This window comes from Microchirus variegatus (genome assembly GCF_963457635.1).
Source record: "Microchirus variegatus genome assembly, chromosome: 1".
NCBI lineage: Eukaryota > Metazoa > Chordata > Actinopteri > Pleuronectiformes > Soleidae > Microchirus > Microchirus variegatus.
The window spans coordinates 32973124-32991138 of NC_139802.1; the positions used below are offsets into that span (position 1 = coordinate 32973124).

General features: G+C 40.6%; 3 protein-coding genes across 3 annotated transcripts; 1 reads left to right on the forward strand and 2 right to left on the reverse strand.

The window, feature by feature from the left end:
* Window positions 1–3035: 3035 nt before the first annotated feature.
* LOC310935706 (cyclin-Y-like protein 1) lies at window positions 3036–7373 on the reverse strand. Its single transcript, XM_083899640.1, has 10 exons — window positions 6694–7373; window positions 6531–6605; window positions 6377–6411; window positions 5866–5966; window positions 5621–5656; window positions 5266–5317; window positions 5065–5184; window positions 3977–4143; window positions 3723–3885; window positions 3036–3627 (listed from the first exon to the last, which is right to left on the reverse strand). Exons 1-10 carry the CDS (start codon window positions 6851–6853, stop codon window positions 3511–3513), a joined length of 1026 nt encoding a protein of 341 aa, XP_083755766.1. The 5' UTR covers window positions 6854–7373; the 3' UTR covers window positions 3036–3510.
* Window positions 7374–8250: 877 nt separating this feature from the next.
* mettl21a (methyltransferase 21A, HSPA lysine) lies at window positions 8251–9540 on the forward strand (the record flags this gene model as incomplete). Its single annotated transcript, XM_083897541.1, has 3 exons — window positions 8251–8397; window positions 8939–9050; window positions 9130–9540. The coding sequence occupies 3 exons, from the start codon at window positions 8251–8253 to the stop codon at window positions 9525–9527; spliced, it is 657 nt and encodes a 218-aa protein (XP_083753667.1). The 3' UTR covers window positions 9528–9540.
* Window positions 9541–9815: 275 nt separating this feature from the next.
* LOC310933435 (cyclic AMP-responsive element-binding protein 1-like) lies at window positions 9816–15873 on the reverse strand. The gene is made up of 8 exons (XM_083896926.1): window positions 15757–15873; window positions 14097–14187; window positions 13838–13984; window positions 13568–13668; window positions 13137–13276; window positions 12589–12771; window positions 12358–12505; window positions 9816–11852 (listed from the first exon to the last, which is right to left on the reverse strand). The coding sequence occupies exons 2-8, from the start codon at window positions 14178–14180 to the stop codon at window positions 11708–11710; spliced, it is 948 nt and encodes a 315-aa protein (XP_083753052.1). The 5' UTR covers window positions 14181–14187; window positions 15757–15873; the 3' UTR covers window positions 9816–11707.
* Between the last annotated feature and the right edge of the window lie 2142 nt (window positions 15874–18015).

Genomic DNA, 18015 nt, shown 5'->3' on the forward strand with positions numbered 1-18015 from the left:
CTAATCTGCAGGTTGCGAATGAGAAAGGTGGCTTGAACGGCAGACGGTATCATTATCAGCACTGGTGTCGGCAGCGCCGTGATCACGCGGAGGGAGGGAGATTTCGCTTTGCCCACAAACATGAGGATAATGAAAAACAAGTTTGGTGCCATCTGGAGCAGAAACATCAACAGGTAGAGTCCCACGGTGCAGTTGGCTCGCTGGTTACTGAGTTTAAGAGCTTTGTTCACCTTGAGTGCTGCTTTATACATGCAACCGTAGCAATAACAGAAGGACGATATGCAGGCAACTGCGATGACAGACGGGCCCCCAAACATGCTCAGGTTCTCATAAAAGGAAAATGTGATGAGTTCCTTGATGGCAACAGCAGTGCACAGGAGACCACTGGTCTGCAGGTGTTGGCCACTCTTCATCCCTTTCAACACCAACCCCCCTTGAATGCTCAAAACTCCACTAATTAGCCAAATAACTCCCAAACTCATCCGAGAGCTGACGGTGTTAATCAACATGTGGTAGTGGATGCTGTGACAGATGAATATGTAGCGCTCTACAGCCATGAGAGCCAAGGTCATCTGAGAAATCACGAAAAAGGAAACGCAATATACAGAACTGCACGATGCACCAGCCTCCGAAGATCTGATTCCGTTTGTGCGCGATGGAGCACGAGATGATGAAAGCCATCCAACTAGTTAGCCCGAAACCACAGGCCGACTATGTTCTTTATTAGAATGTACTGTGGCTGCCACAGCTGCTGCTTGTATTGCACAGTGAAAAAGAAGAGCAATCCGTTGACTGACAAAGAAAGAAGGGCACTGCAGAGAAACACGAGGAAAAGAACCAGGGAGCTTCTTTCCGAGATAGAAAAGTCCCAGGAAGGATATCCAACCATCTTGTCCTCAAGGTGGTTTCCATTAGAAGTGACTGTCTTGTTTGGTTAATCGTAAAGAGAGGTGTTGGTGGGAACCTGCATCGTCTTGCTATAAGCCAGGTCAGCGTTTGCTCTCTTGAAGTGACTAAAAGGGCGCTAACGCATATATAGGTGATGGGTGGCAAGAGGAAAAAGGCAGTCCCATTGCCATGGAAATGGTAGAGCAAGTGAAAACAGTATACACACACACACACACATAAGAATAAAAGATTTGATACCAAATCATTGAAAGTTAATATTTATTTTTTATGATTTAGCAAATTTTTTTTGTTTTCTTTTAATAAAAATCATAAATATAGACACGCTCTTTTTACGTTTTTTCTCGAACGTCACCGCTTCTCGAATGACAAACCAAAAATGAAGAAAATTAGGACAAAATCAAGCAGCACTGAGCCCATACTTTAGATTAGCATCACTCAAAGCAACAACATGCATGGGAGTTGGATCTTCAAATAATGTCTCCAAGATCACTGTGATGGTACGTCAACGTGCAGCAGGGTGAATGGCATCATTGTTAACCCTTAGAATACAGAGTATTTCGGCAGTTTTTTCCCATAACTGTTAAAACATACATTATATATAAGACTATTGAGTGTCTTATATCCTTTGTTCCACCACAGCCAAGACAATCTGATCTGAAACTCGGGAATACGTTCGCACAGTTCAAAGTTCACTTTGACTTGATTTTATGAACACATTTTATTTTATTATTAGTCTGAATATGTGACCTATAAACTCACACCCCACAGGATGTCCATATAAGGAGTTATGACCACTAAGGGTTAAGCATCCAGTTTATTGTAGATTCTATTTAGACGTAAAGAACGTAAAGAGTAGTCTGATGTCTTGTATAAATTATGTTTCCCTTATTTTTTACTATCTGTATCGTCGATATCAACCTGTATTTGACTCGGTATCGGATCGGAAAGGAAATCACTGGTATCACACATCACTGATTTTTGTTTCGTGATTCCATAAGGAGCCAATAAATGAACAGGTTTTATTTTGGACACGTGTGTGATCATTCCTTTGGACATCGTGGGGCCAACACACACTGGAATTATACTGTCCTTCATCTCCTAATCCTTCAGTCTGAGCTGAAAATGAACATGAAGAACTATTTTTTTCCCATGCAAGAACTGTTAATGGAAGGAGGCCACAGCAGGAAATGGTTAATATTGTTTTTCATCCTAGGGGTTGTCATGCAAATTGTTGTGAAGTGGGACAGATTATGTAGTCCCTTTCACGCAGCCATGTCTGGCATGCCAGTCATTTTAAGTGACCGCCGTGTAAGTGTAAGGCAGCAGTGAATGTGCATTGTTGTGGTCGTTGATTCAAATCCTAAGAGGTCCGATAGAGATTTAGAAAGCATGACAGCTTTGTCTGGCAAGGCTATGACCATACAATTACAGTTATTAACAGGCTTTTAATTTGCTTTTTGAAGCTCTCATATTACGGTATTTAAAAAGCTTCATTACTTCTTAAAATGTAATTAAATTTAATTTAAAAAAAAAAAATACATTCCAACATCTCAAATATCATAATGTGTGTAATATCAGCATGGATGATGAGGATAGCATCGTCTTAACTCATTAAAACCGAGCGTATTGCAACGGTTTCTGAGAGCTGAGAAGTTGCACGTCAGAACCAAGCGTTTGGTTATTACGGTAATTTCTCTCACGTTGTTGCAGGAAGCCGGTGAATGATCGTCTTTGTCGCCAGAGAGAGGGTTGGAAAAAAGATGCGCTTTACTGTTTGAATTTAAAATTTAATATGAAAAGCTGTGTTTTTGGTTTTCTTCATTTTAAATTATTAATACATTATTTGGACATGCAGTAAATTATAAATAACTGCCAGATATTGAAAGTTATTGTGGAAAAATGCATTTTCTGGCCTTGGTCCAGACATTTAGAGGCTTCAGTGTTGTGTTGATACTGCGTCGACACCATCTCTTAAACAGTTAGTTATAAAAAATAAATAAAAGTCCACGTGAGCAGCATCCACTTTAACCAATGACTCAGATTTATTTTTTTTGAATTAAATGAAGTACATTTCACAGCTATAGAGGCCTACATAGTAAGCAAAACAAAGTCTACTCTTTGTCCATGTGCTTAACTACACCACAGGGTAGTTCAAGAAAGTTTTGCCATCATCTGAATGAAGGAGAGAGAGAAAGAGAGAGCGAGAGAGAAGAGGCAATGAAGCCAGAGAGAGAGAGAGAGAAACTGCCCAAATGACTGCATGATGCAAAAAAAAAAAAGAAGATGGCGAGATCCTGAATTTGTGGCACCGGGGGAAGCATTTCCGTGCCGAGTCCTTCCAAAGTCGGTACATCCATGATTTGAAATAAAAAGGATTTCACCAAATGACCATGCTATACAAGGTTAATGCCTCGAGTTCTCTGTAGTGGACATATAGAGGCTGAATTAATAATATTTTAGAGATACTTAACGGTAAAATTGTTTCTATTTATTTTTCTTCCAGTCCAAAGTCGACATATAGTGACTTTTTGGCTTTGGTGATTTTCTCTTCAGTGAAGCATCGCGCTCTTCCACGTCCTCCACGCAACCGCTTGCGGGGGCTTAAGAGAGCACGGCCTGCGAGTTCTTGACGCCGACCAGGTTGTCGGCACTGACGGATCTCCTCAGGTTCGATTTACTCAGGTCCTTGTACTTATCCTCACACAGCCTGGAGATGGCCTGGGGACAACCAAACATGCACACATCTCTTTATTTAGTCCTAAAAACTGACTCTGTATTTGGACACAATCAGATGCAGGGATGGATCTACTTACTTCAAGTTTCTGCGCACGCTTGTTGCTCAGCGGCTCCAGCGGGAAACTAAGATTGTTGTCATCAGCCAGAGAGCGCAGGTCAAAGTAATACTTGGCGTAGACGCTGGCTGGGACGTTGATGTTGAACTGGAGCAGCTCCAGGAAGTGACGCTCCATTTCATTCCTGCGTAACACCGAGCAGAGCGGGGTAAGATTAGCTCAGCGGTATAAAGGAACGCGTAGGTTTCTGTATTTGACGGGAGCGAAACTCTCACATGTCTTCCACGGTGATGTCTTTGAGGATCTGGCAGTAGTCGACGTTCCACACGGCCTGGTCGTCCCAGACCTTGGAGGCCAGGAGGATGGCACCGAGGACGATGCGCTTCCAGTTGCAAGGACAAATGTCCATCTCGGCGTAAGTCAGCAGCCTTTCCAGGTAGACCTAACGCAGCATATGACCAGCCATTCACAGTCAGTACTACAACCTCTTCATATGACAGGGGAGGGTTGGATGATGAGGTTATCGCAATTATCATGATAAATTATGGAGACTCAGTTTTGCTTGTAAACCTGTAAATTGTGGTTTCGAATAGAGCTGAGACAATTAATCGATTATTAATCGATTACTAAATGAATCGTCAACTATTTTGATATTCAATTATTCGGTTTGAAGCTTTTTCTCGTTATTAAAACAAGATTTCTGATCGTTTTAGCTTCTTAAATGTGAATATTTTCTTTGTTTCTTTGCGCCATATAACAAAGAAATCATTAAAACTGAATCATTTTGGTTTGTGGATTAAACAAGTGATTCGAGAACATCGTCCTTTCCAGCGTTGACAAACACTGATCAACGTTTTTTCAATATTTCATGGACCAAACAATTCATCTAGAAAAGAATCGACAGATTAATCGATTACAAAATTAATCGTTAGTTGTAGCTCTCGTTTTGAAGTTCTATATGGCCAGAAAAAAAGCAAATCACATCGTCACATCACAAATCTGAGGTAAAAAAAAAGTGCTTTGCAAGTCAATGTTTGTTTATGCAATGACTTCAATCTATTACAAAATGAATATTTAACTAAACCTTGGCTCAAAACCTTTTGCAAATAAAATCGCAACAGCAAAAATCTGTACGCTTTCGACCATTTCTTACACAGAATTCTTGGCTACTTGCTGACCTTTAACAAAAAGGTCACGTCAACTGAACTATGCTGCCACCCACTGGCTTTATTACAGACTGCAACTTCAGTGACGTTCGAGTACACACAAGCGTCCGAATTAACCTGACATTTTTTCCCCCCACTGTGATTTCTTTCCATTTTCTCGACTCTTGACAAATAAAAATCCACTACTGCAAACTCACCAGAGTGACGATGGCACACTCGGCGGTGAGCTGTGCCGAGCTGAAGAGCGTTCTGATGAAGCGGTAGATGAGTTTGTGCTCTGGGTCGATCACGGAGTAGTCGTCTGGGACCTTCTCTCGCTGTTGGGGGGGAGAAGAAAAAAAAAACGTTTGCGGACACATTCTTGCACTGCTTCGCGTAATCAAAACAATTGGACTCACCGACAGAGGATGCTTCTTTTCATCAAAAATATCCAGAGAGCGGTTTGAATCTCTGCAGGAGAACAGGAAAAAACTCATGGTTCACTGTAATTTCATGCTTAGTTGAGAGTAAATTTACGCTCTTGAAGTTCAATACTGAGACTTGTGTAGACGCTAATGTGTAACGAAGTCAAAAAGAGTGTAAACATAGCAAACATGTTACTATGACAGTTACTAAAATGGTAGGTCTGTCAACAGCCTGCTAAAAATCGAACTGAATTAATTGACAGTTTCACCACAGTTCCTGAATAAATAGCTCAGCAGGGCAGAATGAAAACAGAATAATAAGAGTATAAGTACACAAAATTCTTCTTACCTGTTTTTTATATGATAGTATATAGCCAGTGCGACACTGGAAAAGAAAGAAAATGAACACGGATGATTAACTACTAGTTGTGATTGTGCTCTTTTGCAAACAGGAGCTCCAGCGCGTCATCGCAACACTCCACCATGAACAAGTTTGGATGTGTGTTTTGAACATTTGTAACTCAGCTCTTCCATCACAAAAGAAACTCCAAACGACACCTGTGCAAAACGAGGAAAGGCGACGAATTCTCTTACCATCTGATCGTGCTCTTGAGGTTGGGCTGGCTGACTGTGCTATCGTCGATAAATATCGTTGAGCAGGAGCTGTACTTTTTTGTCAGGAGACCTGGGGACATCTGTTACAGAAACAATAATGATGTTTACAGAAATAAAAATGACAGAAGCACAAATCGGAGAGAGTCTATTTCAATCCAATTAAAAGACCAGTGATAAATGCTTAAAGGTCCAGTGTGTATCAATTAGGGGATGTCCACACAGAAAGGGGTTTAGGTGAATATGTTTTAATTTAGGGAACTACAGTGGCCTTTGCATAGCAGAGAGGATGGTTTTCTTCATTTGCATGATAAGCTTCCAGTTCAAAAACCACACTCTGGTGGGTTTGTGCTTATGGACTCCTATCTTACTATAGTTCTGCCAATAAAACCCCTTACATGTTACACACTGGACCTTTAAATAACATTTCCAGGTGTCGTTTTCTGTTGTTTTCCAGCCACCACAGAAAGCCTGAACCCTATATGTCACTCACGTGATTCAAGTAGTTACTTTTCCTTTTCTCACGCACTGAAAAGTGGAGGGGGAAAAAACATTGTTAGATAGAAAACCTAGAGGAGCAGCAAGGTAAGACACACACAACACAAATTGAATTGATACAAGCATCTTAAACAGAGTAATTCCAATACCATCAGTCTGTGACTTGTTGAGGAACAGCGTGCTGGCTCTGGGGTGGTCCGAAGGGTTGGCTTCTTGGGCCAGTTCTGCAAAATGGAAGTACATCTTAGACGTATAGATGTATATAAACGAAAGTGACCAACTTGGATCAGCAGTGGAGCAATAAACACCCACCGTCTGGAAGCTCCCTGTCACTGATGTGCTGCAGGTAGGTCCCAGTGTCTTCACTCACGTCTTCGGCTGTGGTGATGGGACACTCCTCCAGCTCCACCTCTCTCCTGTAGATCTTGGGACTCTCTCCAGTGGAGATACAGCAAGACACTGAACCTCCCATTGTCGATCTACAACAGTCCTGCTGCAGCTACCACTATTACCCATACAACTACCACTCAGACTGGGATGCACTGATTTGCACAGTGGAACTTGAAAGATCAATGTAATTCTAGCGCTAGTTAAATTTGACTTTAGTTTGGTCGACACGGGTTTTAGTAATTATCTCATATATTTTAATTCAGTGTATAAGGGAGTAGCCAGACCTGTGTTTGGCTGTAGAATGGAAACGAGCAGCTTCAGAGGAGGATGGGCTCTAAGCACTGACAGCCCAGTAGGTTTCTGCAGTTGTCACATTCATGGCGTGTGCGCAACACAGCACTTGCGCACTTTAATAACCATTACATGCGTGGACTGGTCGGGTCTGAACGTGGAGTAACTGATATTAAACTCATTATACGGCACAGAGGCCAACATGTCAAATTCACAACTAGCTCCCCTACCCGCCTCCATGGCTAGCCGGCTAACGCTAGCTACCGCACCTCAATCTGTTCTCGCTTGCTTCTTCAACAGCATAGACCAATCCATGTTGTGTCTGTGTAGCCACCCAAACCCCCTCCTAAAAGACAAAAACACACAATCATTGAGTGTTGAAAATCCCCCGGAGAAAACTCAGAGGTGGAAACGCAGCCTGAGCCGGATTAATTCAGCGCCGACGTTAGCTTCGCATACACTTCTGGGATGTCAAAACTACCGAAGCCGATAAGTTTTAAGGAAACTTCCTGTTACGCAGCGTTTCAAATTAAAAGCTCCCACCGTCACAAACGTACAGTTGATTTGACTGAACGATTGCGGGTGGTCTAATGAGCAACGGGTAACATAATTTACAAATAAAATAACATTATGAGGTCAAATAATTTTCGGAGTTTAGCGTTTCAGATTCCAGTTCCATCCATGGTAGGAACCTTGTGTGGGGTACTGTACATCCCATATAAGGTTCCTACCTCTGTGCTTGAAGTGGAAAATCAAGTACTCCCTTATTTATATGAAGCGCGTCTCTAGGTATTACATAATAATTAAAGAGTGACCTATGTCTTTTTCAGTCAAGAAAAGATACCCCAAGATATCGTATGTGTTGATGTACACTGACGTCTGCAATGGGGGGTACAGTCCAACAACAATAAGCCCACCCAGTCCAAGAAGACGAGTCTTGGACAAAACAATAATTGCTGATAGCCCTAAAACAACCATTACACGACTCACACACTGAATACAATAAGTAAACGCCAAACAGGAAAATGTGAGCCCTGTGGATGCCAAGAATGAATGCGTTTTTTATATCATGCCAATCTTATGTTCCACACTTGTCCGGTAGGTGGCGGTAGTGCACCAAAGATGTGTTTGCCAACCGCCATTCTAATCACAAAGAAGTATTTGTGCCAGTTTATGTTATTTGTCATCATGGCTCTCGTTCCTTATGTTGAGAATTCTCTGCCTGCGCTTTCGAAGCTCCACAGTTCTTCAGCTCAGTTTAGTTTCGCCAGTCATCAGCTGCGTCTCTCTCAGGACTGGAAAAAGTTTGGAGTAGCAGCAGTTGTGTGGGATGCGGTGAGCTAGCATCCAGTTTTACCTGCTGGCTAATGTTGTTCGCTACTCAGTATATAATAATAATATACGATGTATGCCAAGTGTTTAAATAAATGCGCCTTTGCGGTAATTAACATTTGCCATAACGAGAACATCATTTACAGTTCGACATTTCTGTACTTCAGTTTTTACTCGACACAATGTTGAAATAATCAAAATCCAAAAAAAAACTTTATTTATACACTACCAACAAACAAAACACCTGGCTTCCGCTTGTAAAACGAGGAAGAAATAAGAGTCAACAAGATATTGTAACTTAAAAAACAAGAAAAATATAAAATGCAACATTAAGAACATATGAAATAAATACATAAATAAACAGATAAATATTTAATTTTTATTTATTTATAATTCAGCTGCAGATATCCAAATATATGTTTATATATAAGATATGTTCTTTGTCTTAATAATAATGAATTTCATGTATGTGTTATACAACATAGCAGATAAACCAGTGAATGTTATAAAGTTTTCCATAATAGTGTGTTTTCTTGTTTTCCAGGCAGTTGTCATGTGCATGTACCTGGAGCTGGGGAAAGTGGAGCTAAAGGGGAAGTCGGTGATTGAACTGGGAGCTGGAACTGGACTGGTGGGGATTGTTGCATCTCTACTGGGTGAGAGTATCTTTAACAACAATTGCTTTCATGACAAATCACGAGTTGGAAAATTAAAACTTATTTTAAACTCTTCCAGGTGCCAAAGTGACTATCACTGACAGAGAGGCTGCACTGGAGTTCCTCTCTGCCAATGTGAACGCCAACCTGCCTGGAGACTCCCAGGAATCAGTGACAGTGTCTGAGCTGACCTGGGGCGAGAAGCTTGACCTTTACCCAGCAGGAGGATTTGACCTCGTTCTGGGAGCGGACATAGTTTACCTGGAGGACACGTTTGTCGCGCTGCTGCAGACTCTGGAGCACCTGTGCTCGGACACAACTGTGGTACTGCTGGCCTGCAAAATCCGCTATGAGCGGGATACAGACTTTTTGAGCATGCTCAGACAACGGTTCACGGTTGATGAGGTCTACTACGACAGAGAAAGGGACATCCATATTTACAAAGCACTGAAGCTGCCGCACAGGAGGGATTTGTGACCACTGAACCGAGTGTCCCAACTACTTTGTAATCATTTCCAGATGAATTAAATACATTTCCAAATCAAAGATGTGCGAATAATGATTAAAAGTGATAATTTGGATTTGCACTTTCTGAGGCTGGTAACTCTGAACTTACCATCTACAGCAGAGGTTACTCTTAGTCTTCCTTTCCTGGGGTGAACCTCATGAGAGCCACTTTCATCATAGTGTTTAATGGTCTTTATGACTGCTCTTGAGGAATAGACTGTTGTTTCTCTTTACTTAGTTGAGTGGTCCTTTTTTGTTGACTACATAAGTCCGTGTTCCTTCATAGTTTGGATGTCTTCAGTATTAATCTACAATGTAAAAAAATAAAAGGAAAAACCATTAACGTAAACGAGAAGACAGAAAGGGTTGGGAACATAAAGGTTTACTTCAAGCAACTTACCTCGCTCTTAAGATTTTTTTTTTTTTTTAATAAATTCATTCAAATATTACCAGAAACACATTTATTACCAGCTGCCAAAAATGTAATATTTGAGTTGCTCTGACAATGCACTGTATAACACAAGTTTGTGAAAATAAAATCAGTGAAAAGCAACATAAAAAAAAGCATACTTTCATGACTATACATAATACCTAAGAGAATACTGAACACAGTCCATAAGCATTTAAAATGATCCTCATTTGCTCACTATGAAGTCTCTGCCGCACTTTGCTGGGTCGTGTGATGGTTCGGTGCAGTTTACGATCAAAACATGATAACATTTTGATAAATAACCAAACTGTGGTTAAAACTTCAAACTGGAGGGAAACATTACACCTGCTGGAAATAATTATGATTATTAGACACTTCAACGCTATATGACGTACTGTGTTGTGTTCAAGTACAATCATAAAGGGGGCATCTTACCCTGCAGTGGCGAGATTACTCTTGTGAAATGTAGTAGGATTGTATATGCAAGGCAAGAAAAGTGCGAATGCCACTTTGTAATTGTGTAAACAATGTGGACGCATTGGGGGGGGCGGGGTCAACAACAAAGAGATGTGGCGTCCTGGTGACTCGGATTCTTTTCCACTTTTTTTTATATAAACAACCACCTGCAGGATTTTTTTTCTCTTCGGTTATACAATTAATTCAGACAGCATTCAGTTAAATCTTTTTTTTTTGAAAATACAGATAGAACAGGTGTCAAATTGGTTGAGAATTACGCACGTATGCATCCCATAGCATGACACGTGGCTTAATTTTTCTGTCCATAATTCTGGAATTATTTTTGACAGACATATTAAAAACTTTGTTAAAAACATAACATTAACATGGATGAAAACAAAATCAGTTAAAAAAATGTTTGTTTTCATTATTTTTGCCCCAATTATTGACATTAGAAGACCATAAATCGGAAAATGGGGACAAAAAATAGCTAAAAAGACATGGTGTCTTCATATTCTGTCCATATTCTCCAGTATTTTTTTTACCCTTTTTTTAAAAAACAAAAACAAATCTGCAATTAACATTAACACAATTTTACAACCTGACTCAATGGTCTGCTTTTTTGTTCATGTATCACGGCATGGTAAATAAAATTTAACAGAAAAAAAAACTAAAACATGGCATTAACAGAGCAGATAATCTTATACATAAACCAAAATACAGCTCAAAAGATAAAATATCCATGACACAGGCGCCATCTACAGGTCAAAGCATTAGTAAGTAACAGAAGTTAATGCAAGAGCTCGGTGCGGTAACAAACGTTGCGCGCAAAGATAACCTCGAGATGATCCGAGTGTCTCTGGGAGTTGAAAGTGTAAAAAGGTCCGTTGTTAGCGGTGATGTCGTCCTGTTGCTGGTGATGTTGCCCAGTATGTCTTCACACCAGAAGAGTGGAATGGTTCCATTTAGTGGTGCAAAAAAAAAAAATGTATACGTCACCACAAGGACCCTGTATAGTTGCAAACTCCTCCGCATCCTCATTTCTGGTTACCTCGCTCGTTCACGTGAAACCGATAGGAAGTGAAGTTGAGGAATTGTGTGTTTGTATTCTGTTCCTGGTGAGTCATTTTATAGATTTTCAGCAGTTTTTTTTTTAAAAAGAAAGCAAAAGGAGTAGAAAAGGGGGAAGGAGCATCCAGGTGCACAGCTCTGTGCTAAGTCTCTGTTCACCTGTCGAGCCCCCGGCAGGCATTTGGTAACAGTTCTAGTCGGATTTGTGGCAGTACAAGTCTTTGAGGGCTTTGAGTTCCTCGATGAGGGTTTTGTTCTGGTTCTCCAGCACGGCCACACGGTTCTCCAGACACTTGACGTACTCCTTCTTCTTCCTACGACATTCGCGAGCTGCCTCTCTGTGTGACATGAAGATTGAACGTGTGTCAGCAGTTAAAGCACATACTGTATAAGCAAGATTTGGGAAGCAACCGCTTCACCCAGGTCATGACCCCAAATCCTCTTAACTACTTAAAGACCAGATTATGCGTTATACAAAAAGGTAAACAAGGCATCATTGCATCATTACCACTACATTACAACATAAAAATTAAACCTCCCACACAAGTGTCTAAAAACAAGAGGAGGAAGCCACATGCATTTTAAGGGTTGTGCTTGAAAGTGTCTGTTCTGAAAGTTTTGAGATGTTTGCACTTCTCAAAGGAGAGTGACAACAAAGAAATGTGTTTCACTAATGTATTCAATATAAACAATATGATGATGATCAATGCAACAGCCTTTAATACCAGGAAAAGTCATCACGGATACCAATATCATGATCTGACGATATCCAAAACCAAAAACCATATCTTGTCTAATGTCACAATATTGATGTATTGCCCAGCCCTAACACAAGTCACATACCTGTTTTTCATAAGCCGAACCTCCCTTTTACGCGTCACCTCCTCCGTTCCTGTTCCCAGAGCAGGTGACGTCGCCATGACAACCCCTTGGGTCATGGCACTGGTGGGGGCTGTGCGGATCTGATAGGCCTGGACATCACCAGAGGCGGCTGATGGACAAAGAGTTATATCTGGTAAGAGATACGCATCATATCTGAAACTTGCTCTCACTTAAATTGGACTTATTCCTCACCTTGTACAACCACTTGGTTGCTAGGCACCAGGATTTGCTGCCCGTCGCTAGTCTGCGCGTACTGCAGGATGGTGGTGCCAGGCTGGGCTGCAGCAGTGCTCGCCATGGTCAGCGCCTGCAGACCTTGAACTGCATCTGTGCCGTTATTGGCCAGCTGGATGGCCCCTCCCTGGGTTATAGCAACTTAAATAAACACAAGACATTGTCATATGTTAAAAAAAAGTCCAAAATAGCTCATATAAAGCCAGCACATCAAGACACAGACACAGAGGTTAACATCTGAAGTGACTGGCTCATGCATCTTGTGTGAACAGACGTAACTCTTTCTATTGCTCATTTGACAGTGATCTTTTTACCCCCAAAGCCTGCAGAAGTCTGATTATTGAGAAAATAAAACTGACATGAGGCCAGCTGTCTGGATTTATTAGTTGGAAGCTACACACTGACTTCATTGAGATTCCTCCAAAAACAAGAAATCAATCTTGTCTGCACATCAAACCAAAGTCACATTTGATATTTGGGGACCATCACAATCTGATAGTACTCACTATACTGGCCACTGCTGGTCTGATAGATGGGAGTGGGCATGGTGACTGTGGTGATGGCTGGAGCCGAGTCGTCCTCTGACTTCTCTTCCTCGATTTTAGGCACTGCTGGCACGTCTGATGATAAGTCGTTGAGAATCTTCCTATGGAGGAGAACAGTCAAAGAGAAATCTCAGCTATTGCATATAAAACAAACTTCTCCCTAAGACGATTTTAAGTATTTAACTTTGTGTTCAAAACCTATAACGGTTGATAAATTGGAAGAGCATCAGTCTTTCTCCCAAACTTAAGCAGGTAGATCAAAACAGTAATAAAACAGAATACATTTTGGGAGTTAATGTAAAGAAGATGGTCCAGCTTAACGTACACAAGCACACAGGTCGTAAAAACAACAAAACTAATTTCTAACTTTGTGTACAAGATGTTGTGCAGACCTGTAAGACGGTCGTCTTGACAGGATCTCTCTCCTTTTCTGAGAGTCGATCACGCTGTCAACAGACTCCTGCGAGTCTTCACTCTCAGCAATAGTTGAAATCTGCATGTGAGAAAAAGAAAAAAAAATCACAACACCTTAAAAAAGGGAATTCCAAGCTTGGAGATATTACAATGTTTATGGAGGATGTCAAAACCTTCTGATTTGGTGCAATTAAGCGAGCAAGGTTATTCACTATGATAAAACAAAGGTTGTTTTTATCTCTTCTCACCTGTACAGTCTGGACTTGTGGGGACTGGATGACAGAAGGCTGTGCAGCTTGGATCACCCCGTGCACTTGGACCGTCTGACCGTTGGGTAACTGCACGAGGGTGACTGTGGGACTACTGGTGGTCACCTGGCCTGCAGCTATGGATGCCTGCAACGACGACAACAAGGCTCAATCATTCTCTATCTACATGCAGTGCTGGAAACCGTGAATTTCTGTGATATTTAGATGTTGGTTACCAATTTGGAAAGATGGGGTTTACCTGGGTCAGAGTAATCTGCTGGACCTCAGACTCTGAGACCGTTTCACCACTTTGCTGTGTGTCTGCACCAGCCTCCATGGTCATTTAAAATCTGAAATACATGATAGATACATTAATACAAATAAGAACTGCTTGTTTGTGTCACCAAGTGAAACTTGAGCACACTTTGGCAAGCAGTCACAACAACAGTTATGAGATAAATGCATTTCAATTTAGACGAGGCCAAGCACAAGTTAACGATATCTCCAATATCTTATCATAGTTTATTTAAAAGTATCAAAACTTGATACTGAATATTTACACTAAATATAATTTTCTTCAATGTCAAAATAATGTTTATACATAAAGAAAATACAATGAGACATGCATCACATGCAACAGCTTTGGATGTTTGATGTCAGATGTGTAACATGTTTCTCTGTTAATTTAACCCCGTAAAGATGTTTTTTTTTATCAACTTTCACTCCATGGCATAATCATTCTTTAATTGTCTTTCACTATATATATATATATATTATTCATAATTAACAAGTACATATGAATGAATATTGAGCTGGGATTATGACTGAATCATAACTGTGTGGAGGATAAAGTGGTAAAAAAAAAAATAGATGAATAGATACAGTATACTATTCTACACGTATGATTTATTTACAGATATCTGCTCACACTGTGGAATCAATGATATCTGTAATGGCATTACAGATGTGTGAAATGTACATTTTGACAGTTAAATTGCGGACATAACTGAAAATGAAAAAAAGGTTCCAGACTGACTTAGTGGCTATTACATTTCAAAGCAGCATTGGAGACGAAGTTGTCTTCAGTGTCAACTTCTTTGGTTGCTGATGCCTTAAAAGGAGGGTGTGGCTTAGCTTAGCATGCTAGTGCACGATTCATTTATACTGTTCCCTTGTAGAAACAGAGGGATTTTAAATACATGGAGCAGTTACTTGCAATGCTCAATATTCGACCAATATTTAAAAAAATCTTAAGACTTGCAGCGACACGCTTCTATTTCACATAAACACCCGGCGCTAAATGCAGCTCCTCCTGTCTCTCTGTTGGTGACCAAGTTTAAGATAGCATGTAGCATGCTAACAAGCTATTGGGAATGCGCAGTATTTCCGCGGCAGCTATTTAAATGAAAAAAAAAAGAGTCATTTATCATGTTAACATTTATCATGTCGTGTTGCAATGTGCCGCTTCATAGTGATATTCAAACACAGTAGGAAGTGGCCCTGCGTTAGCTAACAGTGCTAGCACTGGGCTGCTAGCTGAGAGCCTACATGGAGGGAAATGTCTGCATGCATTGTATGCCAGTTTTGTTTCTAACTGAGACAGTCCACTTTCACTGGAGTTTTTTATTGACTCAATTCAACCAGATCACGGTGCTGCCGTGAGCCATATGCACATGATTAGCTGCTTTTGTAACTTATTTCTAAATAGTTTAATAATACGGATAAATAATTCAAGCCCACTCCCTTAATAATACCTATGTTGGAAGCCAACGGGGCTTGCAGAGACTGACTCATTTTGTGAGCCTCTGCAACACCGCCGCCATGATCTCTTTGTTGGCTTTGTGCGGATATCAGGCGAAAACAACTTCTCTGGGCAGCCATCTATCTCTCTAGCAAACATCGGATGCGTATCCTCTTACCAACACAGGCTCGCTTCGTCACTCCCGAGTCTACGGAGCTCCACTTTTATTCAGACCGACACGTAAGAGACCGCGTCAGGCTACACCTCCGTCGCGTCACCGAGAACAACAACAATGAGAGGAGGACGAGGCAGACGACGACAGCGAAAATCAGCTCCGTCGACGGGACCCGAGTGGACACGGAGCGTGCCGGAAAGTCACGAAGGTCCGCCGAGGGAACGAGCGAAAGCTACGGACACAGCCGAGGACTTGCAGCTCGAATTTATCTGCGCATGCGCTGTGCGGCACACTGAACAATCCATTAAATAAAAACATCTATCGATATATTAATGCCCACGTCTTTTTCAAATGGTCATCAACAATGCTATTTAAGATGTTTATACAATTACAATTATATTATTAAATAAATATATGTGCACCTAAAGAAAACGGAAGCTAAAACACATAAACTGTAAAATTAGAATTTATATTAACACCATTTTAACACTGATACACTTTTTTTTTAATGAAATAAATTAATAAATTGTTTCTTTCAGTAATTAGGCATATTGTTGAGATGGGTTTTAAAAGAATTCACAATCTCTCCGCTTGGTGGCAGCAAATCCTTCTTTATGTTTTCCCACCACAGGCACAAGGACTGACTCTGTCCCGTTATGTCATGAAGAGGGACATGTTTCTTTTATCCCAGTCTGATATGATGACTTAGATTAGATTAGTTGTAACTGTGGTCCTGTCTTTGAACCACCAAAGCACATTGTTGCGTTTAATGAGAAAACCCGAGGCGCACTCGCTGTGTGTTACTTATTATTATTGTGCACTATTTACCGTCCTCGTGATTCACATTTTCTTCTCCTTGCTCATCGTCTCCGGCCATAAAATGTGCTCATTAACTCTGTCACTTGACTCGGTGTGTGAGGACTGGAGCGGCGCGACTGAAATGGGTTCAAGCTGTGGCAGCTGGTCAGAGTCCTGCGGGGAAAATGAGACTTCAGGCCAATTTATGGCCATCATCTCGATGTGCGAGGTCATTTCAGAGGCCCTCTCGATACACACGCAGATGTCAAACATACCCATCTTCACCTATCGAGTGATTGATTGCTCCTATTGCTGCAAACATATTCACTATACTGCGCCAACCAATCTCGTGGCCTTTACTAGCACAACTCGCCAAATAGCTTTCTGCAACAAAGCCTTTACCTTCTCCACCAAAGTGAAAGACTGATAATGAACTGTGCGTCATCCGTTAAAAGTCACATAGCAAATAAAATAAATATTAGTCTCAGGGAGGCATCTGCTCCTGAGCCTACGTCAGTGATTGATCTCCCTCAATACTAACCACTGGCTAATGTTTGCTTCCCTACACAAGGGGAGACCTCTCGTAATTGCAATTTGCAAACAGAATAAGCGGCAATTTAATTATGACATTTGTTATTGTTCCATCCATGATATAAACACACAGGTAAGACTATTGTGTTGACATATTATCGTTTCAGAGGAGCGGTTGTACAGAATAATGTAACTTAATTCAACAAAAATAAGTCTTATAAGGATCAAAATGTTCTACCAAACAGTTGACTTGTCATTTTATGGTAAAGGTAGAGAAGCTAGCTAATGTTGGTAAAATCAGGGAGTAAAATAGGGTTAGTATTGTTGAAATGATTACTTTAATTTATTGATAAAGACATTGCACTTAATGTGACTTCAATGAATGTTGTACTTTAATTATGAACAGACGTCTCAACCGTTTGGTAGAGGACTATATATCGATTGTTGTTATTGTTATCATAAGTGAATAAAACATGCCTTTACTTTTTTCTTGGTGCGTACCTTAAAGGGTCGATAAACTTTATTTTGTGCCTTCAGAAGTTTATTTGACAAACATACATTTTATTGGCCCGTTTCATTGCATTTAATGTACTGTGTACATTATGAAATAATGCATATACTGTGATGTGTGCACTGTAGTACACAAATGCAGATTGGAGAGACAGACCATTTATCAGTGTTGCTCAATTCATGTTTATTCAAACAACCCTGTGCATAATTTGTTACCATTAAACCGTTTTATTTTACAAGATAAGAGGGGAAAAAATCATAGAATATATCTGACACTACTTTCTAAAGCATTCTAAAACGCATAGACAAGACAAGCACAGACTAGTCTTCTCAATCCCTCGGTTTAATATTTTTTATTATTATTATTGTTGAAAACACATAGAATCACACAGCCACGACATCCTCTCGTTATTCTTCTCTCCA

Coding starts and splice junctions, on each gene's coding strand:
- LOC310935706 (XM_083899640.1), bottom strand. CDS start 6,853: ATGGGAGGTTCAGTGTCTTGCTGTATCTCCACTGGAGAGAGTCCCAAG. Junction 5,657..5,865: donor CTCAAGAGCACGATCAGATG/GTAAGAGAATTC, acceptor TTTCTTTTCCAG/TGTCGCACTGGCTATATACT. Junction 3,628..3,722: donor AGCGTGCGCAGAAACTTGAA/GTAAGTAGATCC, acceptor GGTTGTCCCCAG/GCCATCTCCAGGCTGTGTGA.
- LOC310933435 (XM_083896926.1), bottom strand. CDS start 14,180: ATGACCATGGAGGCTGGTGCAGACACACAGCAAAGTGGTGAAACGGTC. Junction 13,985..14,096: donor AGCAGATTACTCTGACCCAG/GTAAACCCCATC, acceptor TCGTCGTTGCAG/GCATCCATAGCTGCAGGCCA. Junction 11,853..12,357: donor GTTCGGCTTATGAAAAACAG/GTATGTGACTTG, acceptor CATGTCACACAG/AGAGGCAGCTCGCGAATGTC.